This window comes from Bipolaris sorokiniana (assembly GCF_000338995.1).
Source record: "Bipolaris sorokiniana ND90Pr unplaced genomic scaffold COCSAscaffold_2, whole genome shotgun sequence".
Lineage (NCBI taxonomy): Eukaryota > Fungi > Ascomycota > Dothideomycetes > Pleosporales > Pleosporaceae > Bipolaris > Bipolaris sorokiniana.
The window spans coordinates 2,122,744-2,148,774 of NW_006911896.1; the positions used below are offsets into that span (position 1 = coordinate 2,122,744).

General features: G+C 51.6%; 10 protein-coding genes across 10 annotated transcripts; 5 read left to right on the forward strand and 5 right to left on the reverse strand.

Moving 5' to 3' along the window:
• Positions 1-10: 10 nt before the first annotated feature.
• COCSADRAFT_134550 (uncharacterized protein) lies at positions 11-1,035 on the forward strand (the record flags this gene model as incomplete). Its single annotated transcript, XM_007697979.1, has 2 exons — positions 11-316; positions 370-1,035. The coding sequence occupies 2 exons, from the start codon at positions 11-13 to the stop codon at positions 1,006-1,008; spliced, it is 945 nt and encodes a 314-aa protein (XP_007696169.1). The 3' UTR covers positions 1,009-1,035.
• Positions 1,036-1,420: 385 nt separating this feature from the next.
• Positions 1,421-4,805, forward strand: COCSADRAFT_134553 (uncharacterized protein). Its single transcript, XM_007697980.1, has 4 exons — positions 1,421-1,563; positions 1,641-4,120; positions 4,171-4,292; positions 4,348-4,805. The coding sequence occupies exons 1-4, from the start codon at positions 1,477-1,479 to the stop codon at positions 4,683-4,685; spliced, it is 3,027 nt and encodes a 1,008-aa protein (XP_007696170.1). The 5' UTR covers positions 1,421-1,476; the 3' UTR covers positions 4,686-4,805.
• A 2-nt stretch (positions 4,806-4,807) lies between these two features.
• COCSADRAFT_350297 (uncharacterized protein) lies at positions 4,808-5,571 on the reverse strand (the record flags this gene model as incomplete). The annotated part of the gene is made up of 1 exon (XM_007697981.1): positions 4,808-5,571. The coding sequence occupies one exon, from the start codon at positions 5,569-5,571 to the stop codon at positions 4,819-4,821; it is 753 nt and encodes a 250-aa protein (XP_007696171.1). The 3' UTR covers positions 4,808-4,818.
• Positions 5,572-12,097: 6,526 nt separating this feature from the next.
• On the reverse strand, positions 12,098-13,802 carry COCSADRAFT_187521 (uncharacterized protein). The gene is made up of 2 exons (XM_007697982.1): positions 12,925-13,802; positions 12,098-12,877 (listed from the first exon to the last, which is right to left on the reverse strand). The coding sequence occupies exons 1-2, from the start codon at positions 13,778-13,780 to the stop codon at positions 12,429-12,431; spliced, it is 1,305 nt and encodes a 434-aa protein (XP_007696172.1). The 5' UTR covers positions 13,781-13,802; the 3' UTR covers positions 12,098-12,428.
• A 176-nt stretch (positions 13,803-13,978) lies between these two features.
• Positions 13,979-16,061, forward strand: COCSADRAFT_157036 (uncharacterized protein; the record flags this gene model as incomplete). The annotated part of the gene is made up of 2 exons (XM_007697983.1): positions 13,979-14,587; positions 14,694-16,061. The coding sequence occupies 2 exons, from the start codon at positions 13,979-13,981 to the stop codon at positions 16,059-16,061; spliced, it is 1,977 nt and encodes a 658-aa protein (XP_007696173.1).
• Positions 16,062-16,263: 202 nt separating this feature from the next.
• COCSADRAFT_167834 (uncharacterized protein) lies at positions 16,264-16,871 on the reverse strand (the record flags this gene model as incomplete). Its single annotated transcript, XM_007697984.1, has 5 exons — positions 16,264-16,286; positions 16,339-16,380; positions 16,456-16,534; positions 16,649-16,781; positions 16,849-16,871. The coding sequence occupies 5 exons, from the start codon at positions 16,869-16,871 to the stop codon at positions 16,264-16,266; spliced, it is 300 nt and encodes a 99-aa protein (XP_007696174.1).
• Positions 16,872-18,366: 1,495 nt separating this feature from the next.
• Positions 18,367-19,306, reverse strand: COCSADRAFT_33502 (uncharacterized protein). Its single transcript, XM_007697370.1, has 3 exons — positions 19,133-19,306; positions 18,670-18,962; positions 18,367-18,617 (listed from the first exon to the last, which is right to left on the reverse strand). The coding sequence occupies exons 1-3, from the start codon at positions 19,186-19,188 to the stop codon at positions 18,562-18,564; spliced, it is 405 nt and encodes a 134-aa protein (XP_007695560.1). The 5' UTR covers positions 19,189-19,306; the 3' UTR covers positions 18,367-18,561.
• Positions 19,307-19,588: 282 nt separating this feature from the next.
• COCSADRAFT_33503 (uncharacterized protein) lies at positions 19,589-20,436 on the forward strand. The gene is made up of 3 exons (XM_007697371.1): positions 19,589-19,863; positions 19,978-20,137; positions 20,197-20,436. Exons 1-3 carry the CDS (start codon positions 19,698-19,700, stop codon positions 20,285-20,287), a joined length of 417 nt encoding a protein of 138 aa, XP_007695561.1. The 5' UTR covers positions 19,589-19,697; the 3' UTR covers positions 20,288-20,436.
• A 368-nt stretch (positions 20,437-20,804) lies between these two features.
• COCSADRAFT_79257 (uncharacterized protein) lies at positions 20,805-22,288 on the reverse strand (the record flags this gene model as incomplete). The annotated part of the gene is made up of 2 exons (XM_007697985.1): positions 20,805-21,315; positions 21,378-22,288. The coding sequence occupies 2 exons, from the start codon at positions 22,286-22,288 to the stop codon at positions 20,805-20,807; spliced, it is 1,422 nt and encodes a 473-aa protein (XP_007696175.1).
• A 543-nt stretch (positions 22,289-22,831) lies between these two features.
• On the forward strand, positions 22,832-25,728 carry COCSADRAFT_33504 (uncharacterized protein). Its single transcript, XM_007697372.1, has one exon. The coding sequence runs from the start codon at positions 22,957-22,959 to the stop codon at positions 25,339-25,341; it is 2,385 nt and encodes a 794-aa protein (XP_007695562.1). The 5' UTR covers positions 22,832-22,956; the 3' UTR covers positions 25,342-25,728.
• Positions 25,729-26,031: the final 303 nt, after the last annotated feature.

Sequence of the window (26,031 nt, forward strand, 5' to 3'; positions counted from 1 at the left end):
ACCACACAACATGAACTTCTATCCACCGCCACCCACAATAACCGCATCCCTATACGTTCGTGTCCCGGATGTGATCAGATGCAAGGATCGCGATTCGGAATGGCGAGGCGGTTTCAGTCGGGCTTTTCAGAATATCTTTCTTGAAGGTCCAGTTTACACCTCTTCAGGCCACCTTTATGTCGTAGACATCCCGTACGGACGGATACTCAGTATCTCGCCCACAAAAGAGGTGACGGTCGCGGCCGAGTGGGACGGTGAGCCAAATGGTCTGGCCGTAGACCCTGAAGGCAAAATCGCGATTGCAGACTACAAACAGGTATCTTGCAGGAGCATGTAGCAAAACCAGATATCGGCTGAACCTGGCTATAGGGCATCTTGACGTTTGATCCACCGACAGGCAAAATATCACCACGGCTCTCGCGTCGGAACCTAGAGCGCTTCAAAGGTCCTAATGATCTGGTATTCAGTTCCAAGGGCGAACTGTACTTCACGGATCAGGGCCAGACCGGACTGACAGACCCCACTGGTAAAGTGTATCGTCTATCTCCCAATGGTAAACTCGATACACTCGTTGAAAATGGTGTCAGTCCCAACGGTCTCGTGCTGTCGCCTGACGAAAAGTTCCTCTTCGTCGCCATGACTCGCGCGAACGCGGTTTGGCGGCTCCCACTTCATGCAGATGGAACAACGAGCAAAGCAGGCCTTTTCTTCCAGAGTTTCGGCACTGTAGGACCGGATGGGTTGGCGATGGATGAGGAAGGGAGCTTGTTTGTGTGCCATCCAAGTTTGGGGTCTGTTTTCGTTGTTAATGCGGATGGAACACCAAAGGCAAGGATCGTGTCGGGTACGGAAGGTATAAATCTGACAAATTGTTGTTTCGGTGGCAAAGACGGTAAGACGCTGTTCATCACTGATAGCTTAGAGGGAAACGTGCAATGTGTAGAGTGGCATTGCAAAGGCGCTACACCAATACCTACTGTTGTATCAAAGATTAGTGGTGAGGCATAGTTTTACAAGAAGCAAACAGTTAAAAAGAGAAATCATAAAACAGTGTCTTCCCAAGTGGATCAGTCGGATGGTGTCGGAATGTCGGTCTTTGAGTATCGCAGAGGGGTTCATCGTGACGATTGGTATCAAGCACAGGCGGTACTACAATATCCATCAAAGTCGTGCATGTGTGTACGAAAAGCTGGGTCGATATTCTCATGCTACATACTAAGTCAATGGTAAGAAATAGTCGATGGATTGTCTGGGAGTGACTGGAAATGCATGGCCAGGTGTGGCTGGGCAGTGTGGCTTGGCGTCAGCGCTGCGTGCGCTCTGTGTGGCTGGTGGACCCTGCATGGCCGCTTAATGTTGCCGGATGACGTCGCGCAACGCGTTCTTGCTGGCGAAACAGTGCATGGCAGGCCAGGTGCAGCCCGACACTGTCCACCACAGCCTCACAGCACAACGCCATGAGACATACACGCCACTATGGCCCATCTCTTGCGCGGAAAGCAAGCTGGAATCAGCAACGATCTCTCTCAGGGCCTCAGCCCTGATCTTTTTGTGCTTGACCATGTATGCCCACGCTGCCGCAACCCCCACCTCTGCCATAGGCCCCTCCTCCAACGCGTGCAAACTAACCACATGTGAAGATCCGCAACTATGGCATAAACTCCAAAATCACCCAGCTCGCATACGACCCTGTCCAGTCTCTCATCGCCGTCGGAACAAGCGAGAGCAAATATGGCCCCGGTCAAATTTATGTATTCGGCCAGAAGCGAGTCGAGGTTGTGCTGTCGCTGCCTAACCGTAGCGCATCCGTCAAGATCCTCCAGTTCTGTGCCGAGAAGCTTTTGTGCGTAGACTCAAAAAACGACCTCTCCGTCTTCTCTCTCGACACCAAGAAACTGCTAAATGCACACTCGCCTCCTGCGAAAATCACAGCACTCCACAGTGATCCTGCCATCGACTATGCGCTGTTGGGCACGCAGCATGGTGAGGTATTCGCATATGATCTCGATAGAGAGACGCTCACGCCCTTCAAAATACCCAATTTGTGGCGGGAAAAGTTTCCAAGATCCCGATTAACGTCCGTCATCACGCTGTCGCTACACCCTCGAGACATCGGCTCTCTACTGATTGGGTACAATTCTGGCGCAGTCATCTACTCGTTCAAGCAAAACAAGGCCACTCACTTTTTCAACTACCGTGTTCCCAAAGGAGCACCAGGCGGAGACTCAGATCCAGGCTCCGTCTTCAAGGAACGCGAACCTCCACTGACGCAGGCCGTTTGGCATCCAACGGGGACCTTTGTTCTGACTGGACATGAAGACAGCAGTATCGTCATTTGGGATACCAAGGATGGCCGCATTATACAGGCAAGGACACTCACAGATACAAACGTGGACAAGCCAGGCCCAGGGAGTTTCAGCCCGGGTGCAGTGGAGGGGTCTTTCGCACTCAAGTCGCCAATTTTCAAGATCGCATGGTGCGCGAATCAGGACCCTGATGACACTGCCATCCTTGTCGCAGGTGGACAGCCATCGAACATCTCGGCAAAGAGTCTGACTCTATTCGAGTTGGGTCGAACGCCTGTATATGCTACTGCATCATGGCAGATCCTGTCGGCTCATTTTGAGAACCCCAAGAGGCAAAGGATATTGCCATGCCCGCCCGGCACCGAAGTCATCGACCTTTTCCTCATCCCGAGATCTTCGCCGCACTATGCTGGCTGCCACGACCCTATTGCAATAATTGCTTTACTTGCTTCCGGCGAGTTGATCACTCTGTCTTTTCCAAGCGGTATGCCCATCACGCCTACCAACCAACTACACATCTCCATGACGCTTGTCCACCCATATATCAATTACATCAATCTCTCGCCAGTAGAGCGAACCCGATGGCTCGGAATGACCGAAAAGCGAGAAAAAGGCCCTCCATTTTTAACTGGTGGCGCTGAAGCAGTACATCCACTCAAGAGATTCGAGAACCGAAATATTGTCCAGACAGCCCATGCAGATGGTACCGTACGACTGTGGGATGCCGGGCATGCTGACGAGATTGAGAATAGTGCGTTACTTCAGGTTGATGTTGCTCGAGCGGTTGGACGACCAGAGGATGTCTACATCACAAAAACTTCATTCGCAGGTGCTGCCTCCGAGCTTTCGGTTGGGCTGAAGAGTGGTGAAGTGGTAGTGTTCAGATGGAACACGAACAAGCATGCAGGTCAGGAGTATCCACCCGGCGAGAACAAACCTCAGGCGCTCACAGACATTACCGAAAGAAGTGAGGGGTCTGTTAAGGAGGGGCTGTTGCCTCTTACACTGCTCGATGGAGGCAATGGAGCGATCACTGCCTTGAAGCACTCAGATGTAGGCTTTGTTGCTGCCGGTTTTGAAGGGGGAAGCTTTGCTATTATCGATCTCCGAGGGCCAGCAATCATCTTCCAAGCGTCTGTACAAGAGTTCATCAAGTCAGACAAACGTTCTAGTTTCCGGCGCAGCTCAGCTCATGCAGCACCGAAAGCGGAGTGGCCAACTTGTATTGAATTCAGCGTTATGACACTCGAGGACGAAGACTACTCAAGTATCCTGGTGCATGTTGGAACCAACCTTGGCCATCTCGCAACCTTCAAGATACTACCAGAAGCAAATGGTCGATACTCAGCAAAATTCGCAGGCGCGTGCTCGCTAGACGAGAGAGTTCTGAGTATCTGCCCCATACATGCCGACACAGGCCGCCCAGCGTATGCCTCGCAATCTACTGTCGGTGGTCTGAGGACTGGGCTGAAGGTCAACGGCGTACTTTTGGCCGTCACCTGCTCTGAGGCGAGACTGTTCCGCCCTGCTACGAGCAAGGGCGCACACAAAACCTTTGATCAGTTTCTGTGCGATGCCGCGATGGTGGTAAGGTACGAGGAAAATGGGTATGCGCTGCTTGGTCTCTACGGAGATGGCTGTGCAAGAGCCTACTCGATACCAGCCCTGAAGGAAATTGCATCCGTCAATGTCAGTGAATTCCTGGATGTTCGACGGTTTTCAGAGGCGATCATCACAGCCACGGGAGATATCCTTGGATGGAAAGGTCCAGCAGAGTTGGGCCTGATCAATATATTCGGAGCTGGATTCCGATAGTGAGTGATGGTGTCCATAGCTCATGGTTCCCTGTACTAACAGCTTCCAGTGATCGAGCAAAGGATGTCTTGCTCAATCCAGATCTACTCGTCCCACCACGACCAACGATCAGCAACATACAATGGATATCCGGTACCCAATACGTAACACCAGCTGACATGGACCTACTCAGTAAGATATCCTCTACGACTATCCTTGATCAATATCCCGCTAACATCTTCCATAGTTGGTGGCCCCGACCGTCCACTCTCAAACCGACAACTTGCCCAACAACGTGCAGAAGCCGAGCAGGAACGTCGTCGCGACAACGCCTCATCTTCTATGTCACCTGCTGCGCAATACCAACCCTATCCTGGACAGGCCGACGCTCAAGCTGAAGAAGGCTGGGGCGCATGGGCCTCGCGCCAGCTGAATGAGCGCACTGAGAAGCTGAATATCGTCGGTGATAGCATGGATAATCTGTCACAGAACAGTGCGGGCTGGGCTAATGATGTGAACAAATTTGTGGGAAAACAGAAGAGAGGGTTTGTCATGGGGGCTATGAAGAGTAAGTTTGGGTTGTAGCGTGTTTTTTTGTGTCGTGCTTTTGGTACGTAGGGAACTTGACATGCACCATGAAAAAATGTTTTCCTCTTCACAAGCACAGGGGCAGTTGACTCGTGAAATATATGCATTCCCATGCCGTTCTGTCGTTCCATCACCCACCTGCTCCCACCCTCTGCTTCTGCTTCTTCGTCCCCTGCTGTTGCTCATCCTCCTCCATCCACTCCCTCAACCTCCTCACCGTTACCCCAAACTCCCCAAATTCACCCAGTACCATGTTCCTCGTGCACCACATTAACTGTCTCACTATACCCTTCAGACTATCCTGCTTCCTTTTCAACTGCGCATACACTTTACGCACGTTATCAAGCTTTACGTCTTCTTCTGTGAAGACGATGCTAGAGGGCGCGGGGGAGGCAGGCAGGAGTGTGGATGTGGATGTGGACTGCAGCGTCGGTGGCGGAGCGGCATTTACGGAGGATTTGAGGCGCTGGGTTTCGTCGCGGAGGAAGATGTTTTCTGTGCGTAGAAGAGTATTTTTGGATGTGATTTCTTCTTTTTCCGTAGCCAAATGCTTGAGTCGGGTGGTTAGATCTGCGTTCTGCGTGGTGAGATGTTGGACTTGGTTCTTCAGGTCCATTCTTTCTTCTGTGACAACCATTTCTTTGATAAAACTTTGTTGCTCGGCTTTGGTGGTGGTTAGTTGGGATGTCAATCCATCCTTTTCGGTCTGGAGGGTTTTGGCCTTTTCTTGCTCGGCGAGAAGGTCGCGTTGCGCTTTCTCGCCTTGATCTTTGAGTTGCTGGATTCTCGCTTTTGCGTCGTCGAGGACTGCGCGAAGTGGTCGGGTGGATTGTGCTTTATTGGTTTTCTTCTCGGTCTCAGTGTCGCCGTCGGACGATATCATGATGGTGTCTTCATCCCCTTGTACAGCCGCTTTGCTTGCAGTTTTCGACGTACCTTTTCTGCTGCTTTCATTACGCTTCTGCTTGATACTGGCTTTTGTTGCCGCAGTCTTTGTTTTCGCCCTTTTAATCACGGTTACGCCTACAGCTTTGGCTGATTTCTTAGACGCTATCGTTCTCCCTCTAGTCTTATCTAAAGTACCCTTTGCTGCTGATTTCTGCTTCTCGCTTGCGGCAGCTTTTTTAGGTAGCATAGCTCTGCTTTGGAATATGTATGCTGATGTGTCACAAGGAAGTACTTTCTCGTCTCCTGACGATGTATACAGAAGCGGGGGTGCCGGGGGCGTATCTGCGATGGATTCCAAAAGCCTTTGCTCGGTGGAAGTGAGTCCCCTTGCCCAAGACGGTAAGATTGGTGTCGTCCTGTACGCGCGTTGCCGATCGAATAGAAGAATAGCGAAAAGATCAGGATCATCCGATTGCTGCGGACGAGGTGATGCTATAGGTGGTAGTGAGTGGAGATCACGATGACCATTGCTTGGAGACGATTCAGTATCCGGCTCTGCCACTAGGTACCAGGTAAGCTTACTCTGTCGAATGCTGGTGAGCAACCTGGTGATTACAACTGGGACTGCGATGCAATTCCATGGCTTCACTCAGGGCAAGTGCAACTACCTGTTGCACGTATTTTCACAACAGTAAATGTGCTCAAGGGAGTAATATCGCTGGAGGAAGTGGTACTTATACTAGGAGAGGACTGATGCCACGTGCTGCCTTTCACTGCGAACCAGACGTGGACTCGATAGGCGGTGAGTTCGTCGCTCTTCTTATCACTTGTGACCAAGCAAATGGACATTATATCACCCTGCTGCATTCATATAATCAGAAGCCGCTCTTCAAAATCAGTTCTCGCAGACAAAGCAGAGTGCAGCAAGAGCGGGTGCCTAGGTACCAATGGAATGTAGCTGTCACATCTTGCAAGCGAAGAATAGAAGCACTATTGTTGCTTAACACACCATTCACTATACATCGCACGTCACCTGCACGCGCAAAACGTACTCAAATCGATCATGAGCAACAACCTAAGACCGCAAGATCACATGCCACAAACACCAAGATATCCTATTTTATTGTGAAAAAAAAATCAAGACACCTTCCTCTTTCGAAAGATGGTATACCCGAAATTACCACAGTAAAACAATTAAGCAATGCCCGGACACCTCTTTTGTCAAGCTATGTCTTCGTTATACATTAGGTCATGAAAGATAAGAGGAAAGGCATCAAATAAGACAAATCTCGAAGAGTGCTTGACAAGTCTAAAAGAAGAAGAAGGTGTTTAAAAAAAGGATGTACATGCAAAGGAAAAAGGAAAAAAGAAAGATCTACCAAGAGAAAATGCACTAGTACATTTCCTCTTCCCTATCTTTGCCATGAGCGTGACGCATACTTCCAATCACACTGGCACGTCCGCTGCCTCCAACTCGGTTACCCATAGCTGACGCGGTTCTTTGTGGGTGATCGCTATCTTCGTCCCTTCGGTCTCGCTCCTTCTCAAGAGCGGCTCGTAAGTCGGCGTTCTCTTCGACTTTCTGCTCCAACCGCTTCCTGGCACCGCTGCGGTCAAGCAGTCGTGCCTCTCGCTCGGCTTTCAGTCGTCGCTCTAGTTCCTTGAGGCGATGTATCCACTTCTGCTCACTTGGTTGAACGGGTCCAGCAGCGGGGTAGGGGTGGCCAGGCGTCGATGACGAGAGATGCTCCACGACCGAGGCGGACTGCGCACGCAGGAGCGTTTGTGCCATGCTAGCACGCTTATTAGAGGTAGGTGACCCGGCCCTTGACGAAGAACGGCTGAGGATGATATCGTTTCCAGACTGCGTCGTTGTGGTGATGGCGCGAAGGGTCTGAACCTCGGATCGCAAAGTCTTATTCTCAGTCCGGAGCTTGTTCAGTTCGGCTGTGTTGAGATCGACAACACCACCGCGAACAGTGCTAGGTCTTCCAATCGACTGTCGTTGAGCCATGACGAGCTTTTCGAGCTGGTCCAGCCTCTTGACACGAGTTTCGAGAGTGTGTTCAAGAGTCTGGTAGTCTCGAAACAAGTCCTTCTCGATGTTTCGAATCCTTTGCTTGAAGCTGCCAATAATACCCTCGACGGTCCTCACCGCGAAGATGATATTCTTATTAAAGCCCGTAACATTCTTCGAAATGAGCTCCATCGACGTGAGCTCTCCGTTGATAACGGCGTGGTTACGAGACCACTCGGTGCCACAAAGAGTGGATAGTCGGTTCCATAGAGCATAGAGAAGATTGTTGCGCTCAAGTAGCTGTTCCTTGTACTGCTTCTCCAGATTGTGGAGTCTGTGACGGTCTTGGTTACGAAGGTTCTCGAGTTCGACGATCTTTGCTTCTTGCTGCTGAACCGCCCTGGAGGTAGACTGGTGACTGCGCTTTGCATTCTCAAAGGCTGCTTGGTCTTGTCGACGTGCGTGGCGCTCGCGCTCAAGAAGCTCAGACAAGCGACGGCTCTCCATTCCAGTGTTTTCCAAAAGGGTATCACGGTTGCGTAGGAGTCGGTCCTTCTCTGCGAGGTCTGTTTTGACAACATCGAGCTCTTGTGTGGTAGTCTGTAGATCTCGCTGGAGCTTTGTAATATCCTATGCAATTTGTAAGTTGATGAAACGCAACCAAATGATATGGCTCTTCCGTACCTTGAAAAGACTCGCCCTGGTACCGCTGAGGTTACCAAGGGATTCCCGAAGGGTCTGCTCCAGCTCATCGTGTCGTAGCTTCCAGGTCGTAGCATCGACTTCTGCGCCAGAGAGGCTCTTGCGCAGCTTCCTGCTGTCCTCTTTGAGCTTCGTCAGCTGAGCATTAAGATCTGTAATGATCTTTTCCACCTCTTGTTTCTCTTGATTCTCCAAGGCATCACGTTGCTGTCTCTCTTCCACCATGCGCTCCTCAAGGTCTCGTGAACGTTCTCTTGCCTCTTGCAGTGAAACTTGGGTATGGTTGAGAGCGGACTCGAGCTCACCAATCTTGATCTTGTCGCTTTCTTGTTCTTCTCGAAGGAAATCGATTTCACCCTGGCAGGACTCGAGTTGAATGTCTAGTCGCTCATTCTTTGATCTTTCCTCGTTGATGACCTTGTCCTGCCTGTTCAACTCTTCATTGGCGTCGCTAAGTTCAGACTCCAAATTTTGGATCTTGCGTAGACTTGCATCTCGATCGTCCTCGAGCGCCAAGAGGCTTTCGCTAACATTCTTCATTTCCTGCTGCAAAGCATGGAAGTCTTCGGTGATATTCTCCAAATCAGTGAAGAGGCGATCACGCTCGTTTTGTTTCTGCTCAAGCTCGATTTCCAGCCGTTGTACAGTGTCCAAGGCTTCCTGTCTCAGCTCTTCGCATTCTTGTTCCTTGTCTTGGAGCAGCTCCAGCGCCTCGTCACGTTCGCTGGCCAAAGCCTGAAGATCTTCTGTCTGAGCCTCTATCTCCTTTTCCAGTTCCCTTACTTTGTTCTCCGAGGTCTCAAGCATGTCGAGGTGACCGTTCAACTGGTCGTCAAGCTCTTTGTACGACAGTTTCAAGTGCGACAACTCGTCTCGCAGCGCTGCATTCTTGGCTTCGTAGTCATCTCGGTCAGGGTCGCTTGTTTGTGTATTGCGAGTACCACCACTTGCCCGTGACACAGACCGCATGTGGCTACGAGAAACTGAGCGCTCCAGAATGCTATCGCCAGCAGTTGACCCAGCGTCTCCCCTCCTGATAGTAAGCTTCAAGCCCTCGTTTTCTTCTCTTAGCCGAAGATTCTCTCGGTTTCTTGATGTGAGCATGGAAGCTTGTGCATGCAAGTCTCGCTGTAGCTTGTCGTTGTCACTCTGCAGTTGTTCCACAAGAGTGCTACTTGTTCCACCAGCTGACGCTGATGCAGTGGGGTCATTGCCTTCGAAATCATCGTTTGAGCGTCCGTTGAAGGATTGATGGATCCGCCGTGAATTATTGAAATTCTTGTTTATATGGTGAGTCGACATGGAATTTTGTTGCAATTCTTGCACCTGCTCTCTTAGACGCTGAGCTTCTTCGCGAAGTTGATCGGCTTCAGCTTCGGCTTGTTGACAGCGTGTCTCAACTTGCTCGCGTCTGGCTCGCTCATCCTCGAAGTCCTCCTTCCACATGTTGATAGCTTCATCGAAACCGGCGGCTTCTCCGCTTGAACCCTTTTCGCGCATTGCCTTGATGTAGTCGGCCATGCGTCGATTGTCAGCCTCTTTTTGAAGAGCTTCTTGTTGCCACTGATCTACAGTAATCTCAGTTGACTCCAGACGCTCTCGAAGGAATTCTATTTCCTCCTCCAGCTCCGCTTGTCTCGATGACGGTTCGCTTCTGCCATCCTCAGAGCCACTAGTAGCATCTTTGGCATTGGCGGATCCTTCTTCTTGAGCCTTGAGCCTGCGTTCCAGATCCCTGATCTTTTTTCGCATCGACTGACCTTCCTTCTTCTCCGTAGCTAGGTCCGTTTGCAGTTGAACGTTCTTTGAGATCATCTCCTTGACTCCCTCGTCAGATCGGTTCTGGAGCGCCTGGTCAAGGAAGTGGATTTTAAGCTTGAGGTCGAAGTTTTCCTTGCTGAGTTTATCAATCTTGCTGTTTTGCTCCTTGAGTGTCAGGTTGTGCTTGCTGCGTGTGAAGGGAGTAGCCATGTGCCGTTTGTCAGGCGACCGCGAGTGCTTAGCCCGGAAGTCGCGCGCAATGGAATCCGGCACCTGGATATCCTGGACGTGTCTAGCAATGACCGTATCGGTAGGCGCAGCGGGCTGAACGCTGGGAGCACGTGGTGTCTCGGGTGGTGTTGCACTGGGGACTTCTTCTTCTAACCGACCCAGACTATTATCTGGCTGAAGAAAGGCAGATAAAGAATTGGCGCTGATACTCCGGCCCTTGTCCCAAGGGTTAGTGTCACTGTATCCTGACATGGAAGATGCAATGCTACCCAAACTCGGAAGTCTTGATAGGGCAATGCTCATTTTTTGCGGTCCGCTTGAGCGCGGTACCGCACCTCCAGTTTGCAGGGCAAAGTCTGCGCCTAGGCTTTCTTCGGTTGCGCCGTCTCCAGATGCATCGGAGCGATTGGTGAGGGAGGACACGGATGACCGCTGGCTCGAATTGCGGTGCTGCAGGTAGTTTGGTCGATTACTTACTTTTTGGACGGTTGCAGGAGCACTTGGTGGAAGCATGGATGTGCTGTCCATACTCGAGTCAGTCGTGTTGGTGAGCGAGGAACCGTCTTCGGTCTGGGAAAAATCAGGGGCCTTGACGGTGGAAGCGCTAGACGTCGGGCGCCGCATGTCACCATCTTTCTGCTGGGCACCTGGAGCGGCTTGCCCATCTTGAGAAGTTGTGTCTTGGTCATCTTCCCCCTCGTCCCCCTCTTCTTCTTCTTCTTCGTCATCATCATCGTCGCCTTCGCCGTCATCGTCTCGCGCCTGCTGTACGGTGTGCTCTGTTGTAGAGCGCGATTGGTTTCGTTGGGCTGCTTGTGCAGCGGGCGAAGAAGGCGCGACATCTGATGTAGATGTGTCGGCGTCCATGGAGTCGTCGGGGTCGAAATCTAGCGGGCGAGCGGCGGGCGTCTTGTAAGCACCGGCAGGGGTAGGGGCTTCGGAGAAGGATGGGGAGTCGGCCTGAAAGGAGTTTCGGTTCTGCGACTGGGTCGGTGTGTGCCCACTGCGCACCTCGAGCTTCTTGGGCTTCTTCTTGGGCTTTGTCATCTCCTCGAGCGTGTCCATGACCCGGCGCATGGCCGAGTCGTCGTGGGCTGGACGAGATGACTGCTGCGAATTGCCCGGCGAGCCACCGAATAGGTACGTATCGTCGGCACCAGGCAGTAACTGTGTTGCTTCGGCGTGGATGGGTGCTTCTGGGATGAAACTTGATTCAATGTCCATTAATTGGCGCTTCATTTCGCCATCGTCGAAGACGCTCTCCTGGTTCGCGTCCTCTTCACCGACTACACGGGGTATGATGCTGTCGTCGTCCTCGTCGCCGATGGGGAGCGGCGGCAGGTCTGAGTCGGGCAAGTCAAAGGTATCATCATGGTCGTCGTGGAATTTATGATGTGCCATGTGCTCGTTGTCGGTGGGCGTGGGCAAGGGAGTCGGGAGTGTGGAGTTGCTCTTTGTTTGCAAGGGCTCAGCATGGAACGAGGAAGCGTCGTTGGACGGAGGGGCCATGACGGCAGATGCACGCGCAGGAGCAGCAGCAACAGCGGTCAGGGCAGTCGCGTGGGATACAAGAGCTGCGAGGCCTGCTCATTCGCATGGTGCGGTCAAAGCAAAGATTCACGACAATTGCGGTGATGGCCTGGCTCGCCTGTGACAACAGAGCGCGCGTTGTTTAGCCCTAGCCGCTAGTGTCAATCCGTCATCGCGAACTACCAGGGGCCCGGATGCGTACTGCCCTGCCGCCCAAAACAGCCAAACTGCCCGGATTTAACATCCACTAACCACGCCCGCATCCTCTGCCCAGCCCGGTGTTCGACAACAGCAATGCCGCTGGCAAAGTAACTCGTTACAGGCCTTGGAGGCATTTGCTATGTATTTTGCTGTCCTGGCTTATGTAATGTACCCGCTCGCAGCACGAGCATCCCTCTCACATCGCTACCACCTCAACACCAACAACCCACGGGCCTCTCTTCAACATCCCCTTGCAATTTCATGAGTGCATTGCAAGCCATGCAGGCTGCCCCCTCCTCTGACGCTTCCTGTTCGCATTTCTGTTCACATGCTCACTGCATGCTATCAAAGGCTCCAGGAAACACTCCCTTCATATGTACCTTTCAATTACAATATGCCCCAGGCTACCTTCATGAACCCACAGAAGCCGCCTCTTTTGCCCGCTTCTTCTCCTTCTTAGCCTTCTTCTCCGCCCTCCGCTTAGCCTCTTCAGAATCTTGGTGTTTTTTGCTCTTCTTCACGGGTGCCTCACTTGTCTCCGTGCCGTTTACATCGGCGTGCTTCCTCTTCTGCTTCTTAGAAGATTTACTAGACTCTGGCATTCCGAGCACAGCGATTTCCCGAGCTGGCTCAGGCTCGTCATCTGAGTCGCCGATAGTTCCTGGGTCATTGCCGGTAAAGCCGGTAGGAAGGAAGCGCATTTTCAGGCCCTTGACTTGGGGTCGTGGTGCTCGAATCGTGGATCGTGTTATTGAAGCTGCTGCTTCTGAGCCGGTATTTTGGTCAGCTTGTAGCGAGCTGAGCTTGGGTAGTTGCATAATGCGCCGTAAACGCAGACTCTGTGTTATCGGGACAGGCACTGCGACAGTCAATTGATGTTATATCAACACTAATAGGTGGACAAACCAGGCTTCATGCCATCCTTTCCAGGCACGAAAACTTGTCGTGTACCAGCCTCACTCTTGTTTATTTGGGAGAAGCCAAAGTCATTCCCATTGTGGCTCAAAACCACCTCTCCACCCTTGACTTTTTCCATTGCAAGCTCCTTAAGGTCTCTCAAAGAAACACCGGCGGGAGCAGTAATGTGCCATACTTGCTTCCCTTCCAAGTTTTCAAACAAGCCTGTCGATGATCTCGAAATGGTCTTGTCGTTCAGCGGCACAGGGTTGAATCCTTTCGGGGGCACAAAGGCCCTGGTTGGTTGAAATTCTACCGCATGCGACTGCGTTGGTGCTTGTGTCTGGGGTTGCGATGGTGCTGGATTGCGTTTCGGTTGCGGCGCATTATCAGTATCTGACTCGTCGCTAGAACTCTCTGAGCTGCTTGTGCTCTCGCTTTCACTCTCGCTGTCGCTCGAGGCATCCTTCCTCGCCTCGTTTCCTGGAAGCTTGGTCTGTATGTCTCGGGCTGGCGCATCGTCATCGCTGACCTCAGAGCTCGAAAGGTCTGCAACATCGCGTTCCGTCACGATTTGCTTCGGCGCCGGTTTTTTGGGGGAGGGTTTGGATTTCGATGCAGAATTAGAATCATTTGCGTCTGTCTTGCTAGGCTTGGTCTTTGGCTTGGGTACACCGTTCACATGAATGCCAATGGTGGCTTTTGGCTTCTCGATTTTCTTCGGTCGCGCCGTGCTTTCGCTGGCAGAATCGCTGTCGGTATCGATTGTTTCCTGGCTCAACTGTGCTTTCGGCGGGGCGCTCTGAGATTTTCGGTTCGGCTTCGCGCCAGGCAGCGGTACCTTTGTTTTCTTTACGTCCTTCATGGTGTGTGTTGAGCTATATTCTTTGCGCCTTGAAAGTTGGTGAGTTCAGTTGGAACTTTTTGCGCGCGGACCTCCAGCCACATTGACGCTAAACTACTTCAGACCGCGTGCGCCGCAACCCAGACAAAACCCATTCGTCTCGGTCCTTCGATGCCAACAGCCGGGGTCATTACACCAATATCCATACTAGCACTCCAAATGTCCGGAAAAAGAAAGAGAGGGGAGGAAGTTGGCGCACGTGATGCCACGAGCGCAAAACCGCTTACCGCAATTGCAGCAGCTCGCCTAAGAACGGAAGCGGCAGCCAAAGTCGTGAAAGCACCAGAAGTCACACTTGAGCAAATTTCTGTACCAGAAAGTCCGCTACTAGAAGATCAAGAGCCAGAGCATGAACATTCAGACACGGATGAGGAAAATGTGCCCGTACAGCGCAACCTCAAACTTTGCAACTGGCGCAACGACCCACAAAACATAATCTCAGAAACCGATACCGAGCTCACCATCAACTTGAACAAGCATGCGACTATTGCTCTCATTGGCTGCTTTGAATTCACGGTACTGAGAGGCGCCATTCATATCAATGGCGCCAATATTGGTACCGTTGGTCGAGACGGCCAGAAGAACAAAGTGTATCGAACCTTTGTGCCAGCTACCAATCCTATATTCAAGATTCGCGGACTGGATGGTACCAATCACGTCCTCTTTCAGTCGTGTAGTGCACCAGCGCCACTTTCTGTTGTCAATCCACTTTTTGATGATATCTGGTGCACCGATTCGCAAACCCAAGACGGAAAAACATTTAGTGTTGTAAGTGCTACCCCCTGTTTTTAAACATACGAGATACAGTCCATCAACCCAACATATCCCGGATCAACTTCATACTTCGCATCCGAACTGACTATTGTTCGTCCAGGTGACTGAATCAGATGCCGACACTCTTTCCAGGCCGTTGTGCCCGGAAATGGCACCCGAAGATTGGCTCCGCGCTATCGAGGATTGTGCTGGTAGCCCATCAATGACCGTAGTGACTGGTTCATTGGGTTCAGGGAAATCAACATTTGCAAGGCGACTCGTTAACCGTTACCTTACAGGCCTAGGGAAGACTGCCCCGTCGGTACCAGCTGTGTGCTATATGGATCTTGATCCGAGAAAGCAAGAGTATACGCCTGGAGGTCAGATATCTCTCGTCATCGTCAGACAACTGAACCTGGGCCCAAGCTTCGCCCATCCATCAATCGTACCCGAACCCAAAGATATGGTCACAGACGAAATAGTACGCGCACACCCAATCCCTGCAAACTTGACCAATTATTCCGACTATTATGAGGCGTGTGTGGAGGATCTTCTCGTGGCATACCGCAACCTTCATGCCCGAGATTCGTCTCTGCCAGTCATTGTCGACACGCCTAGCTTCCTATGCTCGCCTCACTCTGGCCTTCTCGATAAGCTCTTGGCAAGGCTGAAACCACACAATACGGTCCATCTTGGTGACACGCAAGCCATCGACACAGAGACGGCGGCAAGACTGCATGTGTTACAGACTATCTTGTCGCAGTACCATGGCACAGTGCATGAGATTGCTGCACAACCACCACCATTGCCGCTGATGAGGAAGGAAGCAGAACTGTGCACCATGCAGATGCAATCCTACTTCCACCTCAAATCTAGCAGTGCGAACCCTGGCCAGACACAAGGGCTGAGCTGGAGTTCTGAACCGCTCTCTCATCTCGTACCATGGGAGTTTTGTTACGAAGAAACTAATGAGCGGACACAAGATTTGGTCGGTTTCGCAATGTACTCGGAGCCCGTCGAGCCTGCTTCGTTGGTTCATGCACTGAATGGCTCTATTGTCCAAATTGTCCAGTCGACGTCATCGATCGTGCCAACCCCTTACACATCTTTTCCACGAACAAAGAGGCTTCGGATCCCTTTCTTCCCGGAATCCGAATCACTCGGTATGGTACAGCCGTTGGATCCTCGAACAACGAGGTTGGTTTGCACTGCATTGATTCGCGGCTTCGATCCAGAGAAGAAGGTAGTGCAGGTCCTGGTACCAAAGACGCATGAGTCGCTACTGTATAATATCTCACCTGAAAGGACAGTCCTGGTTGGAGGCTGCTGCGAAATGCCAGAGTGGGCATATATGGAGGACGCATGGGTGCAGCAAAGGGCACAAAAGACGGCACTTGGGGATGTACCGCTCTGGGTGGAAAGAGAGCACGTGATAGACAGTATGGGATATTTGAACACTGTGAGGAGAGTAAGAAAGTATCAGACCTAATAAAAGCGTCGACTAGCGTTTCATCTAGACACAATAATCATGACACGAGGAAAGAAGAAATGCGCAGCGCTTGGAGATAGAGGCGCAGTATGAGCGAAACGGGCCATGTCCTTCTTTTACTGTGATATTGCGTGCTACTGTTATGTAGCACTGTCGCTGTAATATGTACAAGTTGACCCGGACACAGTCCTCATGGCAAACACTACAAAATCATCTTTGGTGGAGCTAATCAAGGTTAATTCTGGTTGTGTTCGGAACACTGGGGGTAGAAACTCACGTTCGGTGATTGGGCAAGGCAGGTTGCGCTCGTACTTTGAACCTATGGGCAGTCAGTATCACCATGTCTGTGGCGCCGACACACAAAAAGTATTCAGGTTGGTAGGGAGGAACAAACCTCCGGGGGCCGTGGGTGGGCGGTAAGGGTCGGGGTGCTTCCACTTCTCGAGGAGTTCCTCTGTTTCCTTGATCAAGTCCTATACATCTCATCAGTATGGCCACTGGCGGGGCTGTGGTACGTATGAGTATGTGGATAGATAGGTAACTAGGTGATTGTGTGTACGGCTTGTAGAGGGAATCGCGAGACGCACCCTCATTTGACGAGGCTCGGTAACGTTTCTCTTAGCCTCGAAAAGCTCACGGATGTACAGAGCCTGTCCGCGCCAGAGGTATCGATGGACGCTCCAGTCGAGGGCGAGCTTGAGGGACCGCCTGTAGAGGCGTCTGCGGCTTGATTAGTTTCTGCGCGTGCATAACAGGCGATGCGGGCGGGTGCTACGGAAGCGCTTACAGAACATGTGTTTTGGTGCTCATGGCGGCGATGCAAGACGTGGTTCGTGGCCGCAATGGCTCTCGCTATTGCGTCGCGGGTGCGTGTGAGGTACTGAGAGCGGGTTGATGTCGCGGGCTTGGCAGTCGTGCCTGTGACGGGGGCCGGTTTCCGGTTAGGCTCAGCTTGGGCCAACAGAGCTCCGGGCAGTCCCTTCGGTTGCCCTTCACGTGCCTCAGCTTCAAAAAAAACTGGATAACGACGACTCGTATTTTTTGTCTTAAAAAAAATACATAAGTAAGATTTCAAAGTCTATGATTGCATATATCTCGATTTTTGGACTAATTCAGGTTGTGGTTGTGATGTGATAATTTTTTGTGTGATTTGATGTACGACAATAAAGTGTACAATATAACATTGTAAAATTGTTTAGAAATACAAATCCAACAACAAATCCAACAATAATATTCAAAAAACACTACAAAACTCATAATTTCATGAGGATATTTTATTGCTTTGACCTATCTAAACTAAAAATCTATCTGCACATGTTGTGTAGTAATACTTCGTACGTGGTTACACTGTAGTAGTGTCAAATGCCTACGTATGCAACATCTCTGCACACAACCAAAGTCGATGCACGGCAGATCGAATTATCAAGCTCCACATAAAAAAAACATTGATTTCACATCAGACGCATTCGTTGAGACATGATCAAAATAGTCCTACAACAATTACACAATGTGCATTGACTTGGTAGCTTAGATGTGGAAAAATAAACCAAAAGACATATGCCAGCGGGGATTCGCCAGTGGCTTAATTCTTAGTTTCCAATTGTGGTAAGTACTAGAAGAGGAAATTGCCATTGAATGTAGTACAGAAATCGTGCAGAAATCGAACAGAATATCCCGCAAGGGCCATGTGCAGTCACAGGCTAGCGTATTTCAAGAACATTCCCAGCGAACCACAGCGCGCACAACTATCAACGCAAGATCAGTACTAGTTATTTGTAAACCATAGCCATAATTCCATGTAGTTTACGGCCTGTGCACATAGGTAGTCAAGGAGAAGAATTTGTTTTGTTGGTTCATCAAGTCAATTCGGCCTTGCAAATGCACCTATGATCAAATTCAAGAATATTGCGAGTACGCTCAAATACGTTAGTATCGACCTAGATTCGGAGAGAAATCCAATGACGCAAATTGACATTGATGTCGCCAAAATCAAGTTCATTCTGCGCTTGTGCCGTAGACCATGAAATCCAGAGGTTATAATTCATTTGGCGGTGAGAGAGCTGCGTGATTCAACGACAAAAAACCGCCAATAATGCAGGGCGCTGCAAATCCTCATGCACAGTTACCATGGCGGCGCCACTACCTGTTCTCGCCAGAAACAGCAACCCCACACTCAGGAGTCGACCACTAAAGCGGACGGGCTACGGCAATGGCCCAGCCACGTTGCGCGAAGCAGATGCAAACAAAATCGAGTTTGAATTAGATGTGTCAATGAGCAAGAAAATGAAAACAAGGGCAAAAGATAGTGCAGTGAAGTAATATGCTCGATTCAGCTCATGAGCCTGTGGTCATCAAAGCGACCAGCTAATATACAGCTCTGGTATAAATCCCGTGAAAAGCCGAGAACCCAAAACCCAGACCGACTCCCATTATCATTGCAGACGAAAAAGACCCATGAAGTAACCACGCCGTGAAGAAGAAACTCAAAAGCAAAATGCGCTTAGAGCTCCTGCGAAGGACCCTTGCCAGGCTTGGCTGTCTTCTTGGGCAGAAGGTCTGGAGAATGCGTTAGTGGTTGCTGAGATGAGACTGAATGCGATGAACGTACTTTGGTGAATGTTGGGGAGGACACCACCCTGGGCGATGGTAACGTGTCCGAGAAGCTTGTTCAGCTCCTCATCGTTCCTGATGGCGAGCTGGAGATGGCGGGGGATGATACGGGTCTTCTTGTTGTCGCGGGCAGCGTTACCGGCCAACTCGAGAATCTCGGCAGCGAGGTACTCAAGGACGGCAGCGAGGTAGACGGGAGCACCAGCACCGACACGCTGGGCGTAGTTGCCCTTGCGGAGGAGACGGTGGACACGACCGACGGGGAAAGCGAGACCGGCCTTGGATGAACGACTGGAATGGCTGTTAACAAATGATGTAATATTGAAGAGATGCGAAAAAAGACGCGTCAATTGAGATAAAAGACGCGTCAAAAGCAAACAAATTGCAACACCAGAGTGGACAAGGCGCAAAGCCCAGGTAAAGGCAAAAAGTTGAAAAGGATGCAATCAGTGGGTACTTACGATTGGGCGCTGGACTTGGAGCCGCTGGCCTTGCCTCCGGACTTGCCGCCAGTCATTTTGAATGAGGTTTTGGTTGGGGGTTGTTTTTGGAAGTGGGAGTCGAAAAAGACGGGAGTGTGGACGGAGCGGCGTGGGTGAGCGGGTTGTGGGCGTGGAGTATCAAGACGATGGATTGCTTGCTGGTGTTGGGGGGCGGGGCCGTCTTATAAAGACGGCGCTGGCGTGTTGCGAGTGCGCGAGATCAACCTGCGCACGCTAGCGCGCCAAAGGGCAGCAACGCCGGCTAGCGCCTGCCGCAAGTCGACGCAAGATCACTCGCCGCCCTCGCCTAGCCACCGAACAGGCAAGGCGGCCAGCGTCCCTCCGCACGGGCCTCCCAGGCGCTGCTGGATCACAACATGCGAGCGCGCTCCCCATAAGTAGCGCGTCCCCCCGCCGTCGACGACCTTTCCCTTCATCCATCTCGACACCCACCCACGACACTTTACCTTCCTCATCTCACTCGAAGCTCCTGCTTTCAATCCAGATCCCACTTTCCCAATCTCCACCGTCCAAATCTCCAAAAATGCCTCCTAAAGCCCAGAAGACTCCCACCACCGGCGGCAAGGCCCCAGCCGGCAAGGCTCCCGCTGAGAAGAAGGAGGCTGGCAAGAAGACCGCCGCTCCCTCTGGTGACAAGAAGAAGCGTACCAAGACCAGGAAGGAAACCTACTCTTCTTACATCTACAAGGGTAAGTTTGGCCCATTTGCGCGTCATAAGCGCGGCACGCAATCGAATCGCGTGATCTCAATGCATCCGCATCTTCCGCTCTCACAAGGCAAAATTTACTGACGCGTCTTTCCAGTCCTCAAGCAGGTCCACCCCGATACTGGTATCTCCAACCGTGCCATGAGCATCCTCAACTCCTTCGTGAACGACATCTTCGAGCGCGTTGCCACCGAGGCTAGCAAGCTCGCTGCCTACAACAAGAAGTCCACCATCTCATCGCGTGAGATCCAGACATCGTACGTTTTCACCGCCTTTCACAATCGCACTCAATTGCATCCACTAACATGAATTGCAGAGTCCGCCTGATCCTGCCCGGTGAACTTGCCAAGCACGCCGTATCTGAGGGTACCAAGGCCGTCACCAAGTACTCTTCATCCACCAAATAGAGTGCTTTTTCTTCGCTGGATGTTTTCTTTGGGTCTTTCTTGCCACTATGACAAGTGGTTACGGGGTGCGGTGTTCACGGGTCCTTTGCTAATGTGATCATGGGTCGGTTTGTCTGTCATCGAATCATATAGTCATCTTTGACTACGAGGTCCATCTGGGTCTGTACATTATACCACAACAGACGGAAACGAATCAATTATTTCCAACTTCACGCACTTTGCTCTCCCGTTTTTCAATTTTGATTGTTTTAATTCATCTGCTATTTAGGAACTCATTCCCAAAAAAACCATTCCAGAGCGGCCCGTGCAGCAATTGGAATATCCACCATAACACTTACGGATTTCCCAGCTTCACATGATATATGCGACTACAAACAACAGCGACATTGATTGCTCATAAGATATAGGATCTACAGATATACACAGTCCAGATCCCGCGATCCAACTCCAAAAATGCAAGCATTCGAATGATGTCATAAGCTCCCCGAACGCCAGTTTAAGCACCACACCCGACCTCCTACTGCAGGCCGTCTTCATCCCAACTCTCCACTTCGTCAACCGCGCCTTCTCTCTCCTGGCCTCTAGGCATTGGTTCCTGGTCTTGCACGTGCACGACGCTTTTCCCCTGTACGCTACGGACGCCTTCTTTCCAGTTCTCGTACTCATCCACCGAGGTGATGAGGAAGGCAATGAGCATGGAGGGATCCATTTCACGGATTTGGAGCCGTCGGATGCGACGTGTATGGCATGTGGCTAGCTCTTCTTCTGAGTATGTAGTCCGGTCAGAATCATCCGTGGGCGTTGCAGAGGGAACGATGGTTGTTGAGGATGAGTTCGAGGTAGCTGAGGCGTCTAAGCTGGACGGGACTGCTAGTTGATTCTGATTCTGCTTCTCACTCTCATTCTCATTCTCGTTAGACGATGGGGGCGGTCGATATGGAAGCAAGGGACGAGTGCTATGGGGATCGAGATAGAAAAAGTTATTTCCCTGCGTAGCGACAAAGTAATGCGAAGCGGATGGACGGCCACTGTGTCAGATTAGCATAACAAACGAGCAAAACATGTCCAACGGCTCTGTATTGTGCCTCACCCTGCAATGCCTATGCTCTGCTTCATTTGCAGGCTCGCCTTTAGCGCCTCCCAGTAAACAGGCGTGATCTTATCGATGCCTAGCCTAGTGCCGACCAAGATTAGTGTAGGCTGCCACTCGCCATCGTCGTCTATGGCAACCTCCTTCAGCTTGTCCTCGTATACATCCGCGCCGTCGCCAGACACGTAGACTCGCAAGCCAGCCTCGCGGTGCTTGTTGGCCAGATCCTGAATACACCGCGCCGCTGCGGAAGGGCCGAACCACTCGCCAGGGTACTTTCCGCAGACGGCGGCACCGTGCTCAACGAAGCGGTGAATGGAAAAAGGCGCTCTCGGGTCGTCGGCAAATAGGGAAAGTATCTCGCAGTGCTCTTTAGCGGTGGGCTTGTCCTGGTATCTCCAGTCGCGGCCCAAGCGTAGTATCTGCAGTGCGTTGGCCAGGATACTCTGCCCGCTTCTGATCATGCAGCCGAAACCCGTGTCAGAGGTAAAGCCTGGGGATGCCAGATTCTGCATGCGAACACGGAAACTCATAGCGCTTGTTGCCTTTGGATCCTGGCTCTTCTGTATCGCTGTGAAGCCTGAGCGATAGGTCATCCAGATGCGCGACTCGAAATCATCAAGAAATGCTGAGGGCCAGTTGCCGTATTGTGCGGGATCCTCGCCATTTGGAGCTTCCTTGCGTTCAGAGACATCGATGCTTGTGCGTATCCAGCTTTCGTCCTCGTTGCGTTCGGACGGTGGAGTGGGTTCGTCGGCGGCCGCGGCATCGCTAGGCGGAGGCCTAGCTGGTGGCGGGCGGGGATCGTAACGCTGGCCCAGCAGCCATATGGGTTCGCTGGAGTCGTTTGTAGGTGGAGGGTCGTAGAAGGTGCGGACGATGTTGCGGCTGACGCGCTCAAAGTCGTGCATGATGGGTAGGTAGTGTCGTGGGTGGTGGTAGGGCCTAGGCGGCCGTTGGGTGCGGAGGTGATGCGGAGGTCCGAGATGAGGTTGCCTAGAGCTGGCTACATGTGTGTTGGTATTGTGCCGTGGGTATTCGCACTGGATATCTGAGTAGTAACGGCGGTCTTGCAACAAAGATGGAGCCCCTGTGCGATATGGAATGCAGAATGTGGAGTGGGAGCTGCGGCGAGCTCCAGGTCATATGCGGCTCTACCAAGGTTGTGGCGGGGGAGGGGTGGCTATCACCTGGCTATCATCTGGGCTATCCCGAGCTCCGACACGCTTCTAGACTGTACTTGCCTACGTCTTACAGGATGACAGCTTGCAACCAGTCACGTGTTGCTACATGCGCCCGTCGCTGGCTGTCTATCCAAAAATGGGCCAAGCTGTCCAGAGAGCAGCCCACGAACGCACTCTATATACCACTGTCTTGTTCAGCTTGGGGCTTGCACTGCGAGCTTGCATAATCGGCGCATTGTCATAAGCTCCGACTAGCCCCCCACCGTCCCCCCCGCCAAGTGGACTAGGAAGTGCGCATCATCTTTAATCCAAAGCTCAACCTTGCCGTCGCCGCTGTGTCGCCACCACTCCCTTCCACATCGCTCACCCTGCAAACCCGGTGCACTTCTGCAGCAATGTCCCGTGGAAAGAAGAAGGGCAAGACCAAGGCCAAGGGCGGCTCAGCGAAGAGCACTCCGCACCGTGCGCCCGCCAAACGCTCTTTGCAATCATGGGCCCTCCACGACGAGGATACGTTTGTGCCAGCAGCAATCGCATCTAAATTCACTCTTAAGGATGAGGCCCGTTGGGTGTCAAACCACCGGACTACCGCCTTCAAAGAAGGCAACAATTTACGTCACATGCCGATTCAATTCGTAAGCGCTGGACATCTCCAAGGTACCCTGAAGGAGAACTTGCCCGACGTCAAGCCTGCCCAAGAAGACCCCTCCCAGTCCAGTTCGGAGTCTGCTGCGCCTTCTTTGCCATCTCCCACGCTAGACAACGCTGAAGCCATGGCACAGATGGCTATTCGCAGTCCATCGCCTGCACCTTCAGATGCTTCGTCAAGTACCGATGAGGTCCTCTTCAGAGGGCGGTGTATTCAGCCTCCAGCTGCACCTGTTGTTACTGCGGACACAACTCCAGCACCACCGGTCACCACTACAGCAAAGGATTCTACAAGTGATCAATCTGTACCACCAACCGAGGCAGCTGCTACCCAAGTATCTGTAGAGCTCAGCATCAGCACGAGCAGTGTATCTAAGGTCCAAGAAGAGACCGTGTCGGATCCTGACGATGTAGATCAGAGTCAGTTTGCAAAGCGGAGGGGTGATAAACCTGCCTGGGAGGGTACCACCACCGAGTGGCAACACCGCAGTAAACCCAAAATTGGGTGGCTACCCGTTTCAGACCGTCCCGATATGGAAGCTCTCCTGCATGACAATACCAATTCGCGTGATGCGGCCATGGATGACTACATGCAAAATGTTGAGGAGTTTGGCTTTACCGACGATATGTTAGCTGCATCTGGTTTTGCTCGTCGCGAAATGGATTTGGATAGAGGCAGCCACAATGATTGGGAATCAGCATCTGGAAGTCAAGACGGCGGAGATGACGATCAAGGTAGTGAAGACTGGAACTCGGATATGCTGCGAGATTTCGAGGACATGAGCACCTCATCCGACGTCATGGATACCGTTGTACGCATCCTGTCCAAACGGACCCGTAAATCTGGCCTTCATTATCTTTGCGTCTACGAAGGTTCTATCACCGATGACGCTCGTTGGCTGCCAGCTACGTTTCTCAAAAGCCCTGCTGAGAAGCAAATGATTCAAGCTTTTGAGGCCGAGGCCTTTGAGCGTGAGCAGCAAATGCTCGCAAGCAGCGATTCTGCAGATGATTATGAAGATATAGATGAAGATGACGACGATGAGGGTGAGGATGACGACGAGGACGACGAGGACGAAGATGATGAAGATGAAGACGCATATGCTGAAGAACTAGATGATGAGACTATCGCTAGGATCTTACAAAAACAAGAAGAGCTCGGCTTAGGCGCTGACGAAGTGCTTCTCTACGGTGCTGACGACTTTTTCGACTCACCGGGCCCCACCAAGAAGTCGACTTTCGGTGGTTACGGCAAACCGAACAAGAAGCAGCGAGGTCGTGCGCGCGGTAACAAGGATCCGACATTCCCATCAGCATCTGCAATGGTTGCAGCTCTTGAAATGGACCCATATGGCGGCTTCGACATCATGGATACCGAACGACCCTCACTAAAGCCCAAAAAGAAAGGTCGACGCGGCCAGCCACCACCGGAACTGGATGATTCTGATCTGAATGAGCAGCTCCAAAACGCTTGGGAGGCCGACAGAGCAAAGAAGCGCCTCAAGAAGGCGGAGCGTGAGGAGCTACGCCAGCAGGGTTTGCTGGGTAGAAAGGGCAAAGGCCCCAACCTTAAGGTCAAATACCAGGGCGGCATCGACATGGAAGACATCGTTGAAGAAATACGCGAGTTCTTAATGGGCGACAAAGATACACTCTCGCTACCTCCCATGGAGGCCTATCGTCGCGCCACCGTTCACCAAGCCGCAGCATTTTTTAACCTAAGCTCTCGCTCCCGCGGCGACGGCATGGACAGATTTACCATTCTTTCCAAGACCTCCCGGACCCGCACATACACAGACAACGAATTCGATATGGCCATCCAAAAGAAAGGCTTCCAGAAGCGTCTGCGTGGCCCTCTCTACCCTCAGGGTGCTAGTGGTGCCGGACGCGCAGGCAGATTCTCGACCGTCAAGCACAAGCAGAGCGGTACGCGTAGCCGGCCTCAGCTAGGCTACAAGGATGGCGAGACGGTCGGTGCAAATGCTCCGGAGCTGGGACCTGAGAACAGGGGTCACGCGTTGATGATGAAGATGGGGTGGTCTACGGGTACCGCTCTTGGTGCTGGGGATAACAAGGGTATTTTGAAACCTATTCCTCACACAGTCAAGACGAACAAGGCGGGTTTGCAGTAGTGCTCTTGTCGCTCTTTCGGTATGGCTTGATCACACCCCCGTTTAGCGCGCTCGTGCATGTGCGTGTAGGACGTTGTGTGGAGAGGGATGGTTTTGCTATGTATACTGCGGCTATGTGCGTGGCATCAACTGGATTTTCCTCCAACAGTCATCCCTGTGATGATAAATGTAACACTATTCATGGGTTCGGGGGGGCGTTTCGGGTTCAAAGAGCGATTGCATTGCACTGCACTGCATTGCAGATATCGGCGTTGTATTCCACTTTTTTTTCTAACTCCCGTCAGGATATCACAATAGTTGTTGCGCATTCGTATATGCACATCATAGAAATTCTTGAAGTAGTATCGCACTCCTTCAGGATCGGAAATTGAGCAATCGACTACGCTCAGTCAAGTATGTTCATATGTGATGTGTGTGCTATGCCTTTGTACTCGAAACGTAAAGATTTGAGCTACTTAAGATGTGATTGCGATCCATGGACGACTTGAAAAAACTCGTCTTACATTGGTATACCATGCGACAAAATAATTTATCTTGTAGGCATTCACTCATGAATACAAAGAAAGAATTGAATGTGATTGCAAAGATTCATTGAGGTGTATAGCTAATGTAGCGGAAAGGCCCTATTTATATAGAGTAATCATACCAACGTTTCGTTGGATTGCACTCTTCCATCCCCTCATCATGTCT